At 46.8% G+C, this 22,001-nt stretch overlaps 2 protein-coding genes across 6 annotated transcripts in view; one reads left to right on the forward strand and one right to left on the reverse strand.

The window, feature by feature from the left end:
• The window catches only part of DNAH10 (dynein axonemal heavy chain 10), a 52,582-nt gene extending 46,023 nt beyond the window's left edge, over nucleotides 1-6,559 (forward strand). For 2 of the 3 annotated variants that reach the window (XM_032705840.1, XM_032705841.1), the window contains exons 69-77: nucleotides 69-269; nucleotides 1,403-1,612; nucleotides 1,991-2,086; nucleotides 2,787-2,958; nucleotides 3,386-3,517; nucleotides 3,907-4,370; nucleotides 4,552-4,735; nucleotides 5,687-5,832; nucleotides 6,223-6,559. In XM_032705840.1, the coding sequence (XP_032561731.1) occupies nucleotides 69-269; nucleotides 1,403-1,612; nucleotides 1,991-2,086; nucleotides 2,787-2,958; nucleotides 3,386-3,517; nucleotides 3,907-4,370; nucleotides 4,552-4,735; nucleotides 5,687-5,832; nucleotides 6,223-6,369 (1,752 nt within the window). In that variant the 3' untranslated portion in view covers nucleotides 6,370-6,559. The remainder of the gene's footprint in view (nucleotides 1-68; nucleotides 270-1,402; nucleotides 1,613-1,990; nucleotides 2,087-2,786; nucleotides 2,959-3,385; nucleotides 3,518-3,906; nucleotides 4,371-4,551; nucleotides 4,736-5,686; nucleotides 5,833-6,222) is intronic. The other variant, XM_032705842.1, reaches the window with a different exon arrangement.
• A 94-nt stretch (nucleotides 6,560-6,653) lies between these two features.
• CCDC92 (coiled-coil domain containing 92) lies at nucleotides 6,654-21,181 on the reverse strand. 3 transcript variants are annotated; one of them, XM_032705852.1, is made up of 5 exons: nucleotides 16,422-16,601; nucleotides 16,139-16,258; nucleotides 10,372-10,518; nucleotides 10,038-10,079; nucleotides 6,654-9,339 (listed from the first exon to the last, which is right to left on the reverse strand). In XM_032705852.1, the coding sequence occupies exons 3-5, from the start codon at nucleotides 10,499-10,501 to the stop codon at nucleotides 8,564-8,566; spliced, it is 948 nt and encodes a 315-aa protein (XP_032561743.1). In that variant the 5' UTR covers nucleotides 10,502-10,518; nucleotides 16,139-16,258; nucleotides 16,422-16,601; the 3' UTR covers nucleotides 6,654-8,563. The 3 variants fall into 3 exon arrangements, with proteins under 3 accessions (XP_032561743.1, XP_032561741.1, XP_032561742.1); XM_032705850.1 differs by lacking the exons at nucleotides 16,139-16,258; nucleotides 16,422-16,601 and adding an exon at nucleotides 21,081-21,181; XM_032705851.1 differs by having other exon boundaries at nucleotides 16,139-16,601.
• Nucleotides 21,182-22,001: the final 820 nt, after the last annotated feature.

Genomic DNA, 22,001 nt, shown 5'->3' on the forward strand with positions numbered 1-22,001 from the left:
CCATCAGAGGCAGTTTGCTCACAGGGTAAAGGGAGAGTTACTCACAGATGGTTCCTCCCTCTCTCCAGATCGCTTTGCAGATGCTGGAGGAGGCAGTGGTTCAAGGAGAATGGCTCATGCTGCAGAACTGTCACCTCTTGGTGAAGTGGCTCATCCATCTGGAAAAGGCCCTGGAGAAGATTACAGAGCCTCACTCGGACTTTCGCCTCTGGCTGACAACTGACCCAACTAAAGGCTTCCCAGTTGGAATCCTGCAGAAGGCCCTAAAGGTACTGTGCAGTGAGGAAACCCCAGTCAGGAGGCCATGTCCTGCCACTGGTACTCAGTGGAAAAGGCTGGCTCTGGATGCCTGACCTGAGTGCAGCACTCTGATCTGGGCTAAGGAACTCACTTTTTGTCTTTATAAGCGAAATCCTTTTTTCATCATCCTGTTTATCTTACTGGGATGATTCCTTTGGGTGAAAGCTGCTCAGGTTTTTTCTGAAGCAGTTATTTCAAAGTAGAGGTTTGTGAGTACACCTGGATATGTGACAAATGCTCTTTAGATTCAAATGCTGCCACAAGTGAGGAATATCTGGAGAGCCAGAAATAGCCCCGTCAGCCCTGATGCTGCAGTGCAGAACTGAGGCCTGGCAGCCGTGCCCATGGGGCAACACTGGAATAGGATAATGGTTTCCAGCTGCTAACTTCAGGCTGCAGCATTAATCACCAGAGGCTGAGCTGATTATTTTGAAGGCACAAGCCATGATTCTGGTCTAATGTCCTTTTCCATGGCTGCTTTACTGCTGCTGTGGTGACCTGTCCTGTAAACATCGTTATTTCATTTCACAGCTTGGAAGGCAGTGGGATGACAGATCCAGCCCCTGTGAGCTCTGGGGCAGTCACAGCTCTGGGTTGTTCTCCTCCAGCAGAGGAACTGAAGGGATCTGAGTGGATCTTTAAGCCTGCAGATCCACACTTTGTGGGTCTTGACAGGACCAGTGAGAATGGAGGTTTTACGGCACTTTGGAAAAAAACCTCTGGCAGTTTGATCAGCACTAAAGCCATATTAAAGACTATAAAGCCATTTTACTGTAGGGATATAGGACACACCAAAATGTGTAAAGTATTGCTATTTCAGAAAATTAGATTGTCAAGTATGGGAAGAATAATGTCTTGCCAATAACATGACTATTTCTAAAATAATATAACATTTTTCTTTACATAGGTGTGTTTACCTTGATAAGCTTAAAAAGCTCTGTTTCATGTCTTTACTTAAGGAAAAAATCCATATTGATAGGAACCTGGAAAGCTACTTAAAATGTTCAAGCTTGCATTGTATAGCTTACTTAATGTGGTACATTAACAGCTTATTTTCCTCAAGTTATCGAGAAACTGATAGCTTCCCTAATTATTTTGATAGGTTGTTACAGAACCACCTAATGGTCTGAAACTGAACATGAGAGCCACCTACTTCAAAATTCCCCAGGAAGCCTTAGAGCAGTGCCCACATCCTGCCTTTAAGTCCTTAGTCTATGTCTTGGCATTTTTCCATGCTGTGGTTCAGGAGAGAAGGAAGTTTGGAAAGGTTGGCTGGAATGTACCGTATGATTTTAATGAATCTGATTTCCAGGTAAGAAAACAATTACAATGGCTCTTATATTCCTCAGTAGCTCAGATTACTTTTGAAAACATAGAATTTATCCGGCTTTAATCCTTTCTCACAATTAGATTTTGCTTAGTATTTTTTTCCTGTTTCTGTGGAGTCATGTAGACTCCTGATCTTCTATAATGTCAATTTGAGCCACTAAAAATTAAATTCCCAATCCTTCATGTTTATGTTGCCTCTCATGGGTTTCTTTTCCTAGGATGATTTTTACTTATCTTTTTAATTAATTCAGAAAGAAATGATTGTTAGTTTTCAAACAACAACTACATTAAAAAGAATCTATACATATCTATATCTGATTTATGAATCTTCTTATCTCACATGTTCCAACAACTTTATTAGGTCTGCATGGAAATCCTTAACACATACTTGACAAAAGCTTTTGAACAAAATGATGATCAAATCCCTTGGAGCAGCCTCAAATATCTTATTGGGGAGGTGAGTGCCTACAGTGCCACTTGGTGCTAAAAGAATCCAGTTAAATGAAGTTTCCTCTCTGCATGGGCTGCATCAAATAAAGCTGGCTGGGAATCATTCCTGGGCAGGCTTAAACTCCAGTGTAGCCCTTGAGCAAGGGCCTTAATCTCAGTCTCAGGGAAATAGGGCCATTGTGTCTAACTGCACAACAGGGAGTTATGGTGCTTAATTAATTTTGAGAGCCCTTGGGACCCTGTGCTGAAAGGTTCTGAGCAGCACAAGTGCACAGTGTTCTTGGCACAGTGGGGTGTCCCTGGAGCTGTACAAAGGGTTGTTCCCAAAGCTCCTGCAGGACTCCATGTGCTGTGTAGCAGCTGCACTGCACTGTCCAGCTGCTGGGACATGAAATCCTGAGGAAAACTGTTCCTTTGCAGCACTTAATCCCAACTGAGCAGAGCTGGTGCCTCAGGAAGGTACTGCTGCACATAAATCACTAAGATGGGTGATCAGGAGTGCCCAGAGCAGCTCTGTCCAGGCCAAGGCCAAATACTTCCTGCCTGTCCCCCTGGCTGGAGAAGATCCCTCGGTATCCATAAGGGAGACAGTGTTACGCCAGAGCCGCTGCAAAAGCAAAGAGTATTTTGGACCTTTCAGTGATTTTTCTAAGCTGTATTTCCTGCTCCAAAAGCCAGTGCTGTGATACTGATGTTGTGCTTTCCAGGTCATGTACGGAGGGCGCGCCATCGACAGCTTTGACCGGCGCATCCTGACCATCTACATGGACGAGTACCTGGGGGATTTCCTCTTTGACACCTTCCAGGTGTTTCACTTCTATAAAAACGACAAGGTTGATTATAAAATTCCACAAGGGACTGTCAAAGATGACTTTGTTGGTAAGAAATGCTTTTCCTGCCATGTACATTAGCATTAAATCTCCTTCCAGTGTCCATCCTCTCCATACATCTGTTGCTGGATATGAGAAGTTGAATGGAACACCAGGCACTGCCAGTGTACGGACTGCAGTCTTATAATCCAATGCTTTATATGAGCTGCCCTTTGGAATGTGATCTTATCAGTGAGCTCCTCAGTTCTTTTTAAAAAACCAAACCACAAACCCTCAGTTAAGCAGCAGGTTAATTTTGTTAAGTGATACATTTCTGTAGGGGTCTGGGTGTGTTTGAAGTGTTTATTCACTCCTTGAGTTGCTCAACACCAGCTCTAGCATTTGATTTTTTCCATGCAGAGCAGTAACAAAATTACTGTGTTGTTCTCTGTGCCTGGTGAATGTGGGCTCACAGAGCCCATGTGGTTGTATTCCAGAGGCCATAGAAGCTCTGCCGCTTTCCAACCCTCCAGAGGTGCTTGGGCTCCACGCCAACGCTGAGATCGGGTATTACACGCAGGCAGTGCGGGATATGTGGGCTCACCTGCTGGAGCTGCAGCCCCAAACAGGTGTGTTCTGAATGAACTGGGTTGGTAAATAAGAAATCATGGCTGTGCCCTGGGGACTGACACATCAGCCACGCCACGGCACCCTGTGTGTGTGGGGAGTGATCCCAGGGAAAGGGCGGCTGTGTCCCAGCCTTGGGGAGCAGAGGGAGCAGGACAGTGGGACTGGGAGGTGAGCAAAGCCACAGCACAGCTCTGCCCTGCCAGCCTGGAAATGGCTCAGTGCATGCCCACAGGCACAACTGGAGACATGCAGGGACTCTGGTGGGCAAATGTCACAGCAGCATCAGAGACTGATGCCAGAAGGTGACCCCACTCTCAACCTTCTCTCAGAGAATTAATCACAGAATGGGTGGCCAATACAGAGCCTCACTGAAACTTTTTGGCTGCAGGTGAAACTGGTGCAGGAATTAGCCGAGATGAATATATTGCAAACATTGCCAAAGATATAGAAAACAAATTACCCCAAGTATTTGATCTTGACCACATACGGAAAAATTTTGGCACAAACATCTCCCCTACGACTGTGGTGCTGCTGCAGGAACTGGAGCGTTTTAATAAGCTGATCGTTCGAATGGGAAAGTCACTGGCTGAGCTACAACGGGTAAGTAGAACCACAGCACCTCAATGGAACCAGCTGGGCTTTACCTGCCCCAGGCTGGCACTCAGAACTGCACCGTCTTTCCAGGCCTTGGCTGGGGAAGTTGGAATGAGCAGTGAACTGGATGACGTGGCTCAGGCTCTCTTCAATGGGCAGATTCCTGGCATCTGGCGGCGGTTGGCTCCCGACACACTCAAAACACTTGGAAATTGGATTATTTTCTTTCAAGATCGGTATAACCAATATTCCAGCTGGGTAAGCAAGTGCCTCCAGAAAGCTTTTTGTTTTGTTAATCTGCACAATGTGCTGTGCAGGTTGGTGCAGAAGGCAGTGAACACTCACTGCTTTAGGTAAGTGCCTTGCGTGACTGTGGTTGCCAGGCAGACTCCCCCCCCCAGCTCACCTTTCAGAGCACTGGCCCCTTCTGTGACTGCAGGTTAATGAGTGTGAGCCCCCGGTGATGTGGCTGTCGGGCCTCCACATTCCTGAATCCTACCTGACAGCTCTTGTTCAAGCCACCTGCAGGAAAAACAGGTGGCCCCTGGATCACTCCACCCTCTACACAGAGGTAACCAAGTTCAGGACAGCAGAAGAAATCACTGATGACGGGTCTACTCAGGGTAAGTGTTTTTACATTTGGCAAAAATATGAATAAAATAGTTAATTGGTGAGCGAGAGTAAGTTACTTTGGTTACACCTCAGCAGACATACCCCTGGGTTTGCATTTCACAGCCCACATGATCTCCAGTTGGGAATTAGGTGGGTTCTCGTTCCTGCAGAGACTCTGAGTGCAAGAAGCACCATCTTCTCTCTCCAGCTCTTCCCACGCACAGGCAGGGATTTGAGCTTACTCCTCTCCCTTGCTCACTCCCTATAAATATACACACTCTGATTTCTTAATACCTGAAACATTATCAATCCCAGCAGGCTTATAAAGATCTATTCACACCACAAATAATATACTGAAATATATTTAAACAAAAAGTGACTAAACCTATGTATCATTTATTGTGTAAATATCTCTTTATGACTCTCTATGACTAGCACTGCTCTAATAACAAACTCTGGGTATAAGGGACAGCTAAGCAAGGCTCTCAACAGAGGAAGGAAAAAAGTCTCATTGTTTTTGTTAAATTTAACTTGCAGTTTTAAAGTCCCCTCAGCAGCTTACCTGGATCATTCTTAATCAATGCTGTACTTCTTCATCAATGTTGTACTCGGTATTTGTACCAGAACAACTGTCCCAACTCTTCACCTGCTGTCAGTGATCCAAGGAGCAGGCCTGGGGTTACAAAGCTCTCTGGGACTTGAGCAATTGGAAGGTGGCAAATAAGATTTATTCCTGGGACTGTTTAACGTGTGTAGTGCAACTGGGACAATTTAATTTCCTAATACAGATGGATGGTAAAATCAAACCCCACAGGTAACTCACCCTGTGCAGCTGCAGCTTGAAGTGCAGCATGTTTGTGATAACTGGAAAGCCCAGGACAGGGACTGCAGGAACACTTGGCTTAAACTGATCTTTTCTAGTAGCTCAGTTTACACAAATGCTGCATTTTCTGCCTTCACAGGCTGCTTTGTTTCTGGTCTGTTCCTGGAAGGAGCAGACTGGGACATGGAGCAAGGCTGCCTTATCCAAAGCAAGCCCCGCGTGCCAGTGGTGGAGCTGCCCATCCTGAAGATAATCCCCACGGAAGCACACAGGCTCCGACTGCAGGTACGGCTCCTCGGGGACAGGGTGGCCACTCAGTTTATTACCTTCCTTCTGTTGTCACATCTCCACAGCTGGCAGCCCCTGAACACTTCTCCTTCCATTACCCATCATTACGGTTTTTCTTTTCTAAAGGGGTCGATGTGTTTGTTGCCTCTTTTCAGGCACTTTGGGACAGTATCTTGGGACACTCTCACACTCCCCTACTCTTTCAATCATTTCCCATCCCCAGTTAATGACATAAAGGACATTTACAGCTTCTGGGCATTGGATATTTAAGACCTCTAACAAAAAAGTGAATTTCTGAAGACAGTCATCTCTCCTTGAGGCCCTTCCTGTTCCCAGTAGTACCTCAGGCACTACTGAAGTGTCCTTGTCCCCTCCCTGCTCTTTCAGAACACGCTCCGGACCCCCGTGTACACAACGTCCATGCGAAGGAACGCGATGGGCTTTGGCCTCGTGTTTGAAGCTGATCTTTACACCACGAGGCACATTTCCCACTGGGTCCTTCAAGGTGTTTGTCTTACCTTGAATGCAGAGTGACAGCTGAAGTAGGCAGTACACTCTTCCCCCAGAATCCAACCCTTCAGAGGGGCAGGGAGAAGACCCTCAACCCAGGCAGATATTCAGCAGCAGGGATGTGGGGCCATGTTCACTTAGGCACACCTGACTTTAAATAGTATTAATTAGCTTGGTTGTATTATACTCCAAATAAACACACTTGAAGAGGAAAGTGTTTTTTGTAACTTGTGTTTCCTTTTGAAAAGGCTCCAAGCTAGTCTGTGGATGCAGAAGAGGGAATAAGTTGGTCTCACACACACAAAGACTAAGGTTTGCCTGGATGGTTGTAAGAAATGTCTTTAATTGCCCAAAGCATCACTTCTGTGGCGCCTGGAAGCGGTGCCTCCCACCAGCCTCCAACAAGCAGGTCAGTCATACAACAGATCACCATAAAAATATGGTGACAACAACGAAAGTAACCAAACCCGCTGCTGGTTAATGCAATACACGTAAAAACAGTAAACCTCAGAGGAACAAACTTGGTTTAAACCCACCCTTTTCCAAGGACACAGCTTTCCCCTATCCCTCCCCACCACTTGTGAAACAAATTCCTACCACCGAGCCAGAAGGCGCAATGCTGAGGCGAGTTTGGGGCTTTGGGAGTGACGGAGGGGTGGGGAGGTCACACCCTCCGACCGGGATCAGCCCTGCTGGGAGGGTCATGCTGCGCGGGATTCCAGCGGTACCACAGTGGGGGAACAGCTTGGCCATCCTGCCAGTGCCTCTCCGGGGACACTGACAGGGGCCCAAGGCTCCGGAGGGAGACACACACCAACACAGCTGCAGAAAAAGCTTAGGAGGGGCAGACTACAGCTGGCAAGGGGTGGGGACAGGGCAGGCAGGGAGCCTTCGTCAGCTGTCACAGAGAATACACGTTCCAAATTTTTAAAGGCACATCATAAGCTTAGCAGCATTTGGGAGCCAATGTTTCTTGCTGGTCCTACTCAGAGGCTGCAGACAAGAGTGAAGCAGAGGTGAGCTGGAGGTGCTGATCAGAATGTAAGAAAAATGGTCAAACTTGTGTTCCTTTCCCCAAATTACATATCCTCCCAGCTCCCAGTATGCCTTTCTTTCCTAGGAAAAAAAATAATAAAAAAGAATCAAGTAGTCTAACAGCTGTTGGGTTTACCTGCTGCTTACTAGAAAGGAGTAGGGGAATCTGGGCAAGTGCAAGGCAAGTCCATCCCAATCCACAAGGACAGAAGTCAAGGATGCCAGGTTCTCCTGTATGAATTGGTTACATCACTTACAAGTAAATACTCACATTTTAGAGGGGCAGCTCAGGTTTTTAAGCTGGCAGCAGCCAGCACTGTCTGATGATGCCCAGAACAAGACTAAGGTCTTCAGGAAACAAAAATAATCCCTTTACAAAAAAGTGCAGGTTAGAGCATAAAGAACCATTTCCATATTGGATAGCCAGTTACATTTCCTCCCTGGAAAAGGAGCTCTGAGCCATACGGAAGGTGCTACAAGTGCAGTGTACTGACTAGCATAAAATGTGTCATGAAGCCATTTGATTAAAAAAAAAACAACCCCAAAACCAAACTAACCCCCCCCAACAACCCAGTGTTCATACTCTTTCTATGAGGGTCGTTAACCCTTTAAATGGTGCTTCCCCCACCCATATTTTACTTAAAGCCACAAACCAAAGTATTTAGGATTAATCAAGTAGTGCTTGCTGGGACTCTGGGGATGTCCTTAGGTCGTTAAAGTGAACGTACATGTGCACAACTTTCAGTGCTGCTGCGAGAGCGGCTGCCACGGAGCTCAGTGGTGGGTATGGCGTGCTCACGTACACAGTGACGACAACAGAACCTCTGACAGGTCACACGTTCACAGCCACACGTGGGGCTGAGGTCTGAGTGCAGGTTGTTCTCTACCATCGCTCACTAACGCAGCCCGTGCCTCTGTCCACATGTGCAGTTACACTAAAGGGAGCAGCGCTCGGAAGCAAGCGGTCAGGTCCCCCCGATTTGGCCACAGCATGGAGTGGTTATATACCTTGCCATATGAACACAGTCCTAGGAGGTTTCGTTAGAGGAGCAAAATGTATTAATGATGTACCTGGAAGGAGTTTGGCATGCATGGGGCATCAAAAGAAACTTCACCGCAGGTGCTATTCACCCTACAGGATCACAGTGCACAACCAGCACAGAACAGCGTTTCCATGGTGTACTCAGACAGTTCTGTCTGTCCCCGAGTGCTTTCTGACCACTTTGCTTCCATGGACCTGATCCACTGCCAGCGTTTCCACCTCGGGCTGGGCCTGGGAGGGTGTGACGTGGTGGATGCGATGGGCCACCCCGATGTGCGCCTTGTGCGGCTTCTCCCGGGCCGGGCTGTGCGACTCCCCGGGCGCGCGATCCGAAGCGATCGGTGGAATAACCAGCGGCCTCTCCTTGATCAGATGCACCTCTGCTGTCTCCCTGGCCAACAGGAACGGCGTGGGATCGGGCATGGCATCCACAGGCTCCCGCAGCACCAGCTTCCTGCTCTCCGACCCTATTCTGTAGGCCTCTTCGAACTCGGGGTTCAGCGGGGTCGACAGGCTCTTCTTCATCCTGCGCCGCGGAGTGTCGGGCAGTTTGTCTTTGGGAGGGGATGGTTTATAGCTGGACAACACGGGGCTGCCAGACGGGGTCCCCTCTGAAGTCCCGCTGGCGCTCATCAGCTTCTTCTTGGTCGCGTGCAGCTGAGAGGTCAGGAAAGCGATCGTGCTCGCTCTCTGCTCCAGTTCACTGGACAACATGTTGAGCTTATGGCTTTTCATTTTTAACTCTTCCAAATACTTCTTTTCTCTTTCTTTAATAGTGTTTTCCAGCACCATTATCATCGCATTCTTTTGTTCAAGTTCTTTCAATAATTCACTATTTTCAGCCTCTTTGATTTTCAGCTGAGCTTCAAGATTTTTGCACTTACTTTTGAGTTCATCACTTCGTGAACTACCACTTTCTACAAGAACAGGAAAAGCAGAAGTGTTTCACATTAACAACAGCCACTATGTAGAACAGTGCAATAGGGTTCCTCTTGCCATCCCAAAGACTTAAGGGGAATACAAAAGACTAAGTTCAGCTAATACCCATCCCACACAATCCCTGATCCGGGAGGTTACTCTTAGGGAGTATTTTATTCCTGTGCTTCACCTGTTGTTAACATAATACATGTAAAATAACTAGGATCTAGTGTGTATATATGTGTGCATATAATATTATATTTTATATATATATATATATATACACACACACATAAATATAAAAAAATAAAAACTTTGTGGTGTAGTGTAATTACAGCACCAGCTCAGCTAAGTTTTAAAAATAGTTTCACTCTTCTGCCCCTAAAATTTGTGTCCTGTGTTCCCATATAGCACACAGGGAACTGACTGTCTAGTGGAGTCAGCACTTCCATACTCTATTCCTGGCTCTTTCGCAGTTTTCCTGTGTGACCTTGGTAAAGAACTTGTGATGTTTACTTCATAAATAACAAGAAGTCTGGAAAGTAGAAAACTATGCTTATTATACCTTTAGAATTTATAAAGTCCAACATCCCAGTGCAAAGTACCTCACTTACTTATAACAGAAAAAATAAAGACGGTGAGAAAGATGAGGAAATGGAACATGAACATTACAAGAAAAATGCCATGTATTCCTTACCTGACCAGTCCGAACTCTTTACGGTCAGCTCATAGGTTAAATCTGAGGAGAAAAGTTGTTTATTTTTGTTAGAACATCACCACAAACCCCATACCTGGTCCCACACCCCATACACTGCCTGGTGAGCAGATTTACAATGACAGACTTAGTAAACACCGAACTATCTCTTCCCACCACCAGAAGCAAGATCCACTGCCAAGTAACAAATGTGTAAACCAGCCAAACTATCAGCTTTGCTGCTGAGGTTTCACTGCTGAAGTAGGAAGCAGTTACTCCATTTCTGGGAAAGGGCTGGAGCAGGAATGGGCAGGGGCGCCCTCACCCCCCAGGGTACCTGTGCAGTGCTGCTGCAGCCGGCGCAGCTCCGCGTGCAGCCCCTTCAGCGTGTTGGAGTGTTCTCGCTGCAGGAACAGCAGGTTCTTCTGGGCACTCTGCAGCTGGTTCTCCAGGGTTGAGGTGGCCATTGTGATCCACAGTCACCCTGCCAGGGAACGCACATGGAACTGTCATGGTGAGTTACCTTGTCCGTATGGAGATCCTCGCTCTGCCAGGATCAGCAGGAATGGATGAGTTCTACTGTTAATGCACTGATGTGTCGTCAGCAAATGCCACAAGAGGTTTTTTTGAGTTTCAGGACTATTTTGATTAGAAGTGCTCTAAGTTGACTGAAAGCCTAATTATACCCTAGGCCAGAGCAGCGCAGGGAACTCATTTGTTTGGAGTTAACACATATAAGGGATTAACGTCAGACAGTCTAAGTCATTAATCCTGTTACAAGTTAAAAGTGGAGTTCCAAGGAATGGGTTAGTATGTCCCTGCCTTACTAGGGGGTTTCCACTTACCTCCAGGGACACAGGGATTAGTAACATCCCTGACAAGAACATGGAAGAAAGCACTAAAATGCACCAGCACAGCCAGGCTGGTGGCACTGCCGTGGATGTGGCTGCCATGAGGGAACCTGCACAAGGGAAGCTCTGGCTGCTGCTGCATTTCCTCGGCTGCATTGGAGCAGGATTGGTCCTGCACCAGCCCCAACAGGGAACAAGAAAACTGGCAAGGACAATGTTTCATTCAAGGAGAAAACAAACAGATTTTTCTTGTTCATCTTAGGAGTACATGGAAACCTGTTACATCACTGGGCTCTCCTTGAGGAACAGCCTTATAAAACCAGGCCTTGGCTCCAGCAGCGCTCAGAGATAGAAATGGGTAACTGTACAATGCTGACAGGCATCCCTGAGGATCCCTGTGCTGCCAGCGTTCCCACTGCTCCTGATGAGGCAACAATGGTTACCGTAGGAAAGGCTAAATTCCATTATATGCACAGTCTTGAAAAACCATTCCAGTAATTAGATTACAAAGGTAAGTGAAGAGTCAGGACTCCTGTTGCCTGGACAACCACCTGCAATGGCATTGCAACCACGTCCACATGTTGTGCACAAGAGGGGCCTTAACAGGCTTGCCTTGTCATGGCAAATGTTTTCCACTGGGCTCTTTTTGGTATGTAGTTTTATGACAAAAATTTGTTTCTAGTAGTTTAAAACTGGCAGAGCATAAGCTCAGAGAAAGTAATGTGCTTTTGTTATTCATAGTCATAACACAGCCCTGCATTTAATTCTATACTTTTATTCCCCAAAAGAACCCAACTCTGTGCTCCTGCACCTTGGGAATGCACTAAAGCCCCTGGGGGTATGGTGTGGAACTCACACACACACAGAGCATTCCTGATTTCACCCATGACCTGAACTGACTCATCTTTTACTGACTTATCCCTACAGAAACAAATATTTGTTTGTAAAAAAATAAAGGTGCAAAAGATGCTTAAGGAATCCACTTCTGTGCAAGAGCCAAACAGCTCTTGGTTACCTTGTAACAGAGATCAAAGTTCAGTGCCCAGGAATGTGGGTAGTGGTGCCAACTGCGCTTTGTTGAGGGAATGGGTCCTTTCACAATCACCATCATTAGCAAACAGGCAAAAATTATGGACCAAAGACATTCTAAAAAGAGGTTTCTGGGGTGGCTAAACAAGAAATAAACCGAGTTGTGCATGCAGGATCTTTTTCATGGCTCTGAACTAGCTCACCCGAGCCGTGACTGCCATCCCCAGCCCGGGACACCCCATCGCTGCCCACAGTGTCAGGGAGCTGTTTGAAGGGAGATGGATCCACAGGCACAGCAGTTACTGTGGGGCACCATTCATTCCAAGGACTGATGATATTTCAGCTGTGGTACATTTTCAAAGTGACACCATCTTGCTTGCAAAGCTGACTTCAGACAGACGGGAGCTTTATGGAATCATCCCAATTCTTAAGTGCCCACTCTGACCCACTGGGTATGACAGCAGAATAAAGCCAGAGCTGGAGCTCTGACACAGAGGCTCAGAAGGGATTCTTAATCAAGAAACTTATATTCCAGGGAGGTTGGTTAGTGGGATTTACAGCTACTCCCAGTTCCTTAGCAACTCTCAACCTCCTGATTCTTAGTATGTAATGTGAAGAGCCACAAATCATATCCAACAACTGCTCCCAGGGGGAGCTGAGGTCTGACAGAAAACATGGTCTTGGGAGGGGTCAGGCTAAAGAAAAAATAAAAATGTCTTCAGGTGCGTCTCCCATTGGGGTTTCCAAGAGGGAATCCTACAGAGCAGTCCTGGGACTGCACTAAGGTAATTTCTTCTTGGGCTCTCTGAAACAAGAAGCTCAAAAAGCACAAGAGAAACAGCAAAATGCAGAAGTCATCAGTGCCCTTTATAGCTCAGAGGAGCAATCTTCACCTCCCACCATGGAAATCCTGGGACAGCTCCTGAAGCAGCCAGGCTCCACCTGGATCCCTCAGATAAATGTTGCCAGTGCTGGGAAGAACCTGGGACTGCACACACTACACAAAGTCAGGTCACTATGGTTTTCCCCCCTTTACCCTTGTCTCCAAAGCAACTTAAAAAAAAAAAGCTTGCTATGTTGGTATAGGGAAGGAACAGTGCAATGCAGAGCTTGGCAAAGTCCCCTGGGAATGCACGTGGCATTTCGGAAGGATGATAAAACATTTAAGGGGCACTGCAGCATTCAGTGGTGATGGGGACACACCTCTTTGGCAGCAGGACTGGCCCTAAACACCAATAGTGTCCAACCTGCCACAGCTCCACAGGCTTTACCCAGCTGTACACTGCATTCCACCCTTAAGACATCCCCAATTTCTCATTTTTCAGGACCACCACACCACCAAATGTTTCCAAATATAGCTCTCAAAGATTGAGACTCAACTCCCACAAATTCGTAATTTCTCTTGAATATAGTTAAGAAGGAACAAATGGAACGAGTCAAACAAAACTCCCTTGGGAACATTAAATGCAACACTTAATCCTGACTGCACCTACCTAAGCCCTCATCTTCCAGTAAAGCGGAGAAGGGAACTTAAATTATCATTCCTGTTAGCTCACCTTAAAAATGCTTTCTGTTTTACAATTGCACATTCCCTTCAAAAGGGAACAAAAATAAATAAATTGTAAATGGAAAAGGAAAAATATTAAATAAGAGCTTTCAATGCAACTTCTTCACATGCTCACCATAAACAGTCACTAACTTTTGAAGAGCCACATCTTGCCTTGCAGAGGATGTGAAAGCTCCAGGCCTTTTCTGATCTTAAGTATTTGGAGAGAGTTCAAAATGTTTCAAGGCAACGAGCATCTGGCTGCATATCAGGTGCCTTTGCATAAAATCAGAGCATCTCCATACCCTGCTGCAAGATAGGAGGAGGGAGATGCTCATCTCTGACCTCACACACAGTCCAAGGGAAGCTACTGGAACGAAGCCCAAACAACGCAGTTATTTAACGTTTTCATTCCTGTTTGGTATCCACCAAACAGAACACAACCACCTCTTTTTACAGGGATGGGGTGACCATCACCTGAGCAGCTGCTCTAGCTCTCTACCAACACATATCCAAATCTCCTTGGAACGTGTATGGGAGGCAGGCATTTTCCTCTCAACTGCTATCTGGCCAGTGCCCCCTCCAAATGTGACAAAAGCTGCCAAAATGCCATTTGTTTGCAAAACAAAATAAAATTTCAAGAACTAAATAAGGACACAGGATTCTTCTCAGAAGAACCGTTAAAGTTTTAGCCAGTCCCCATTTTAAAGATTGCCACTGAACTGACCAAGCATTTCTAAGAAACACAGCTCTAATGCTGATATGCCCAGCTGAGAGTCGCTCTGTTCTTTGCTTAAATCAGCTCTCCATCTCCAGACATATGCCCTTCCCAAAGTGTTTGCTCAGCTCCTTTCAAAGGACATAATAAAGGAGACCCTGCAATCTCCACACACAACTCAAGGGCTTGGCTACCCTTCTGCTTAGACATTTACTTTAACTCCCCCCAAACTGATTCTGTGTCACTACTGCTGACGTAATTCAGCAATAACAGTTTAGCACCAGCCTGTTCACAGTTTCAGATTTCTGTTCAACCCTCATTCACCTGTGCATCAGACTAAACCACTTCAACTGGTCAAGTGCTGTTAAATCAAGCTTTTGAGACAATTGCTTGGCCTACACATCCACCTCTGGACATCCCTCCCCTTCTCCAGTGCCCCCTTACCAGTAACCAGCATCTCTTGCAGCAACATCTCCATCCCTTTATCCCCCTCCTCCTCTGCCTTCTGCATTAAAATGTAACAATGTTCACACGCCATTATTGACCCAATAACTTGTTCTCATGTTCTTTTTGTCTGTGTGTTTTAAGCCAACTAAAATTAGTAGTTCTTTCCTGGAGACAATGGAGGGTATGAAGGAACTGTGCCACTGTCCCCCAGAGGAAGGACATAATTTCGCTTTCTCAGCTGCTTTTCCATTTCTACTGCTTTTGATGCTCTTTTACTCAGTGGTTTCTCTGCCTGGCTTCCCCATCATTTCCTGATCAAAGATTCTGTAGATTCTTTACAGTGAATCTCTCAACGTCCCAGGAACTACAGGTTACTTTAGTAAGAGATGATTTTTTGTTACTCCTACAGCAGCTGGTGTGGCAGCGGGAAGAATAATGAAGTGGACGCCGTCCTGGTAGGAATGATTTAATTGTGGATGCTCCAAATGAACCAGCTGGTACTTTGCTCAGAACTTGCCGACCACTCACAGGCCCGACTGTGCACCTGGAGTCAGGACTGACAGGAATAGCTCACATGGAGCTTTCTGTCCTTGAGACCACTCACCCCTGGAGCTGTCACAATGGAAGAGAGACTGACTAAAAGTAATCAGATGCTAAAATCACTACTGTGACAGAGACTGTTAGAGAACCAAATCAAATGTTCCTGCAGTGGCATTTCATACAGACACAATTACTGTGACCCATACCAGGGTATCCAGGGCTATGGCTGTACAGCCATCAGGAACAAATAGCCTGCTATGGCAGAAAGCTCTGAAAATGACCCAATTTGGGCCTAATTCACTTTAGGGAAACAAAGAAGGTGATACCTAAATTACACTGACTGCTTCAGAAGAACCCCTTTAACAATGATGAAGTCCATGTAATAATTAGTTTAAAGTGACCATAAAAGTCCTCATGAGCAAGGCTACATCGTCATGCAGAGGAACAGGTTTCTTCTCTTCTGCTCTCTAGCACATGCTCCTGATAAATGGCTCTTCTATTTTATTCACCCCTTCATTCAGAGGATAGAATAGTTTATTTTCATATAACCTCCATCAAAGCCACAGGACACAGATTCCATCCCAATCACAATGAGGCAGTCACAAAACTGCAGACACATTTGATGATCCTGTGGGTCCCTTACAACTCAGAATATTCTGTGATTCTGTTAGTCTTTCTAGTAAACCAATTTCTTTTGTCAGAAGGAGAATGACAAGAAAATTAATATTCAGTTCTCCCAGACTAACAGAGTATCAAATGTTACACATAAAATGGAGCCTGATTCTATTTTCCTAATGGCTTTGAAAAAAGTTCTCCAGCTTCAGTTAAAGCTGAATCAGGACTTCAGCTGGCAAGGTGGGCTGTGGGAGGTTTGGGTACAAGGATCTGCTAAGTATAACTCCAGAGTCATGCTTAGAAATCACACCACACTATGGAACAGCCAAGGGTTTTTTTCAGATATCAAAATACTCACTTATGAATGCTGTGTGTCCTCTTTTTATTTTATGTGCTATGATCAATAATGTGTAACTTGCACCAGAACTTGAAGAAAATGCATTCATGTAATTTAAAAATTTGTTCTTTCTGAAGCTTGCTGAAACACAAACCAAAAGAATTACTGAGCTGGTTTCAAGTAAGTGACTTGGCTGGGCATTTCCCCCTCCCCAATAGGACAATAACCCACCATCACACAGATGTGTGACTATTTTACTACCCAGCCCAGATGTGACTTTCTCTCACCCACCCCACTCACATACACCGAGGTAGAATTTAGTGTTGCATTTCTGAAGTGCTCCAAAATCACCTTCCTGGTCATTCAGTGAACCAGGTCAGGGAACTGGTGCATCTGAAAACGAACTGGCTTTTCCACTGCCTGTTTTCAGGTGACGGGTTCACTGTGCAGCACTGGAAATGCCTGAGGAAGGCGCAAAAAATAAAAATAAAAAATAAAATCTGGAAGCAGGTCAGGGGGGTGGGACAGGCAGAACTGCTTCCTGCTGCAGCATCAGCTCCAGGCACTCAGCTGAGCTCCAACTGCATGGAATTCCTAAACGCAGAAATGGTGATTTTCAGAGTTTACCTGGAATATTTGTGAGACACAGCAGAAGGCACTGAAGCCTGACAGCAAGCTAAATCAATCTGTCCTGAGAGCTCGTTTACAGAGAGCAGCTATTTTAACAGCAACTCTACAGAACTGCACAACTATTTCCAGGCAAGTGTAACAGGCCAAGGAGACACTTTCCTCTAATGCATTTTGTGATGCTGTTTCATAACCCATCGATTTTTATTATTTTAGAACAGCAACTATAATCAAACATACAAAAATTGGTCTCCACTTTGCTAAAGGTTTTGAGAGCTGCTGATGAAGGAAATCTGGTAGTGGTGATGTCCAAGTCCTTTCTTAAGCAAGATTTTGTGTATTAAACAGGATGCCAAGACAAAGGATTCCAAACAGAGGTGCTTTATACCCTCCCTTACATAACCCAGGTATCTCAGACTGAGACAATAAAGCTACGCAGCTTAAATCGAGCTTTCCTGAGGATGGAAAGCAAACGGGCACACTTCTACTACTGACATCATTCCCACGGTTTTTCCCCACACATAGATTCTTCCCGAGTTCGGCACCTCTGCTCCACAGAAATGCGATCTGCTGTGCCTTTTGTGCCCTCCCTCCGGGCACCGGCTCGGATTACAGGGAGCTACTGTTCCCTGGCATATTTTCAGCCTTTCTGGAGGCAGCCACCATTCTGTTCGGGAAAAAGCCATGACATTTAACAGTTTTCAGTCCACCATTGTTTTTAAATAACACTGATCTTAAATCCCAGCTCTCAGTCAAATAGTTTAAACCAACAAGCAGAAACATATTTCTCATATTTTAAACACAAACCAAAGGTTTTCTTGAAGTGAGAACAAACATGTTCCCCAATAGAAGGAAAGAAACAGCAATACAAAGCTTTTTTTAATGATTATTTAAAAACACCCCAACAAACAGTTTGCAGAAGTTCTGATACACTCTGAGGACATTGTTTTCAGCAATATTTTGTCATGCCTCTAAATTCTAGCAGTAAACAAATCTACTGCTCCCATTTGTAGTATCGTGCTCTTTAACATCACTGGGAGAAATGACCTGGTATATAACTGCAAACATTATTAGATTAAATTATTCACTGATCACATGGAGACAGACTAACACCCATTATCACACTGCTGGACATCCTGGTTTAGAGGAAGACATTTTTTACACCACTTAAAAATGAGCACAGAGATGGATCACGCCCAGACTCATTGAAGATCCTACAGCCAGACAGGAAAAAGATGCCAGGTGTCCTCAAGCAGGTGAAGGAATTGGAGGTGAGGGACAGCACGGAGTAATCAGGGACTAACATTCCAACTTGGCTCTACTCGATGCACTATTTACCATCTTTGTATGCTTTTCAGATATACATTAGATTAGTGCACAAGAAGGGAGGGGGGGGTTTGTTTCAGCAGAGGAAAGCAGAGCCCTGGTGATACCGTTTGTGCCTGAACAAAGGGCACCCTCCCACCTCAGCCCCATCCGGGTCCTGGACACCTCGGACCGTGTTCCCAGGGACCCACAGGCTCTGCCAGACCCTCCTGGGAGTCCTGGCTGTGGTTACACAAGGTTGGCTCATTGCAGCACATCCCTGTCAGGAACAGCAGCCTGGCAGCCCCATCAGGAGTTGTGTCTGTGCTGTTCAACCCCTCACAGCCACTCTGGGTTTCACCCAGTGCTGCCGCAACATGAACGAGGCTACAGGAGAACAAAGCACCTCTCTTTCTTCAACACCACAATCCCTAGATTTTCCTTCCTTCAGCAGTGGTTTTGCTTTCTAAACCAGCAGTAAGAAAAAAAACTATGCCCTATAGTGAACCATTTCCCCTAAAGCATCAAGTTATTTGACTGCTAGATTTTCGGTGAACTGCTGCTCAACAAACGCCACCACTTTTAGTTACTAACAGGCAGACCTACATCAACATATACACAAAGTGTCACTTGTCAGCAAAATCATTCTTAAGCACCATAAAGTTTAAAAAAGATGAGGTCTATTCTCTACACAAAATAAACTGCAACTGCTACCTTTTCAAACTTTACTATGAAAAATGAGGTTAAACATGAACTCGAGTAAAAAGACGAGTTACATAATAGTATTCTGTGTTTACCCAACACATTGTGAATTCTGAGGATATAAAAGCAATCCTTCACAGCACTGCTACTTTAAAGCACCATTTTTAAGCCACTGAACAGAAACGAGACACCTAAAAATCAAAGTCTAACACAGTAGCAAAAGTAAACTTGCAAACTAGTTTATTACAATGCATTCCTTTTATTATTCTGTTTATAATGTTCAATAAATATTTTACTTTACACTAGGATCCACATTCTGGAATAACAGCACCGAGGAGTTTGTCTCCTGCCTACTGCAGTTAAAGGACTGACTAACGTGGTAGAACTGGATGAACAAATATATTGCCCTTAACACCTACAGCCTCTTGAATTAGGGCACACTAAGGGACCAGGTGATTTTTGTAACTCAAGTTACAAAATGCACTTTAAAAAATTGTTTAAAAGTCCTGACAATATGCAGCTACATCTGAAATCTGATGTGAAGGAAACAACCATAAGGAGTGAAATGATTGCTCTTCCAGAGTTTGCAACAACTACTGGACTGAAAAATACACAGAGCATCTAGATTGGTCATGAGACCTGGGTCTTCTCTACGGGCATGAGGGACGAAACTTTACAAATATATTAAGGAGAAGTATTGCAACAGGATGAAAGCAAGTGTTCATGCATCAGTTCAGCCAATATTCTTTTTCTTCTACTTAAGCAGCCAATACTTTCCTCTATTATGACCTTCTGATCTTTGTTGTTTCACTAACAAAAACTGCTGGAATCCCAGTACAACCAAAAGCTTGAAAAATTAACAACATTACAAGTCAGCCATTATCTCTTTATAAAGCACTTGCTTTAAATTGTCAACCCAAAAAGTGATGTGCAGTTTAAGAGCATAAATGTTTGTCTCCCAGAGGTTCAGTCATAATAAAGCACTACAGAATTACATTCACCAATGAGCAAGTTATATGGGAAAAGGTACTGTATTTACAGCCACATCCATTTGTCTTTTTATTTTTTAATTAAGGAGTATTATTTATATTGCAAAAGCACCAATAAAGCCTTTTAAGCTTAAGCATCTTACCATCTAAGCAAAGCCAACAAGTACCCTGGATGCTTCCTATGCACCTGCAATGCAGATCAAAATGGACAATTCCACCCTCGGCGCTGCCTCAGCCCGAGTTCATATTTACCTTCTCTGTCTGGCTTTACCCAATTTACCAAGGCAAACTCAGGTGCATTCCCTGCTGTCCAGGGCGGGAAGGGCCCCTCCTTCCTCCCCGCTGTCCCACCCTATGTCCTGCGTAGGGAAACTGCGTCTGGAAGCATCTCCGTGCCTGAGGACGCCCTGCACTTCTCCGCTGCCATATCCACAAGCGACAGGCGTTCTCCTCGGAAGGAAAAATCTCCTCCTCTCAAACCAAGGTTATTCCCTACCCACTCCAAAACGCACACGACCCACCCGTCCAGCCCTCTGCGGGCCCCGTGCTACTCATGGAGGCGACACTGTTGTCACTTTTTGAAGTGAAAAGGTGCGACGCAAAAGGAGCCCGAGAAGGGTGCGGAGGATGCGGTGTCACACCCGCCCCGATGGGCGCGGGCGGGGGCAGCGGCCCCACCAAACCTGAGCTGAGCCGGGCGGGCGACGGGCACAGACAGAAATACAGACACGTCCTTGCCCCTCAGCCGGCACGAACGGACAGACAGGGGGTGCAGCGAGGGGCAGGGCAGCCCCCGCATCCTCTGTGCTCCACTGACCGGCACAGAGCCCCCGATGCTCTCAGGAGGCGCTCTGGTCCAGCGCCAGCACCAGGCGCACCGGCCCGGGGCCGCACCCGCCGCGCTGTTCGCTGTCCCGCAACGGCCCCGGAGCCCGGGGGGTCTGACCGGCCCGGGGGGCTCTCGGACCGCGGCCCCGGAGGGTGGGTGGCGGCCGAGGGGGATCCGATCGCTCCCCACCGCCGGCACATCCCCCCCGCCCCGGGGCGCGGCTCCTCCGGCCGGCGCAGGACCCGGCCCCGCTGCAGCCCCGCCTAACGCGACACCCCCCGCCCGCCGCCCCCCGGGAGGGTCCCCCGGCGGTGCGTGTGAGGGCGGAAAGGCTTCAGCCCCCTCCCGGCGCGGCGATGCCGCTCCCCCGCCCCACGCCCAGCCCCGGGGGTCGCGATGGCGCCGCCGCCCCCTCAGCCGGCCCGGGGCAGAGGGCACAGCGCGCCGCAGCCCCTCGGCCGCCCCTCGGCCGCCCCTCAGCCGCCCCTCAGCCGCCCCTCAGCCGCCTCACCTGCTCAGCCCGAGCCGGGTCCGCCTCTGCCCCCGCCCGAAGCACCGCTGGCGCCCCGCGGGGCCGGCACTGACCGGCGGCACCGGCACCGGGGGCGGCGGCGCAGGCGCAGGTGCGGCTGCGGCACCGGGCCCGTCGCTGTGGCAACGGGGGGGGCAGCGCGGCCCCGCCCGCCCGCGCCGGGAGCGCGCACGGGGCGGGGCGCGCCGGGAGCGCGCGCGGGACTTGTAGGTTGAGATAAGAACAGTTTAATAATTAAAAACAAAGTAAAATGCAATAATGATGGTAAATAATAATAATGATGATAATAAAAAGGGAAAAGAACAAATAAAAAACCCAATACAACTGCTCACCACTCGCTGACTGAAGCCAGGCCCCCCACCCTTCCCGAAGCCAGGTCGGCCCCTTCCAGGTAACTTCCCCAGTTTATATATTTGGTATGACATTCCATGGTGTGGAATAATATCCCTTTGGCCAGTTCGGGTCACCTGTCCCTGCTATGCTCCCTCCCAGTTTGTTTCTCCTCACTGGCAGAGCATGAGACACAAATAAGAAAAAAAGAGTTCTTGACTTAGGATAAACACAACTTAGCAAGAACCAAAACATCAATGTGTTATCAACAGCATTCTCATTCTGAATCCAAAACACAGCACCAAGCCAGCTATTGAGAAGAAATGAACTCTGTCCCAGCTGAAACCAGGACAGAGGGACACCAGGTGTGTCTGTGTGTTGGGGGCAGAAGTGTGTGAGAAATGGGAAGTGGTGTGTGTGCACATACGTGTGTGTCCATGTGAAGGACAAGGGAGTGGAAACACTTTTGTGAACAGAAGTTGTGTATGTTCCAAAGGACCATGGCAAGGTGAGCGTGTGGATGTGTGGGAAAAAGTGGGCCCAGAGCTGGGGAAATTCTTGTGCTGTTGG

The sequence above is a fragment of the Chiroxiphia lanceolata genome, chromosome 18, assembly GCF_009829145.1.
Source record: "Chiroxiphia lanceolata isolate bChiLan1 chromosome 18, bChiLan1.pri, whole genome shotgun sequence".
Taxonomy (NCBI): Eukaryota; Metazoa; Chordata; class Aves; order Passeriformes; family Pipridae; genus Chiroxiphia; species Chiroxiphia lanceolata.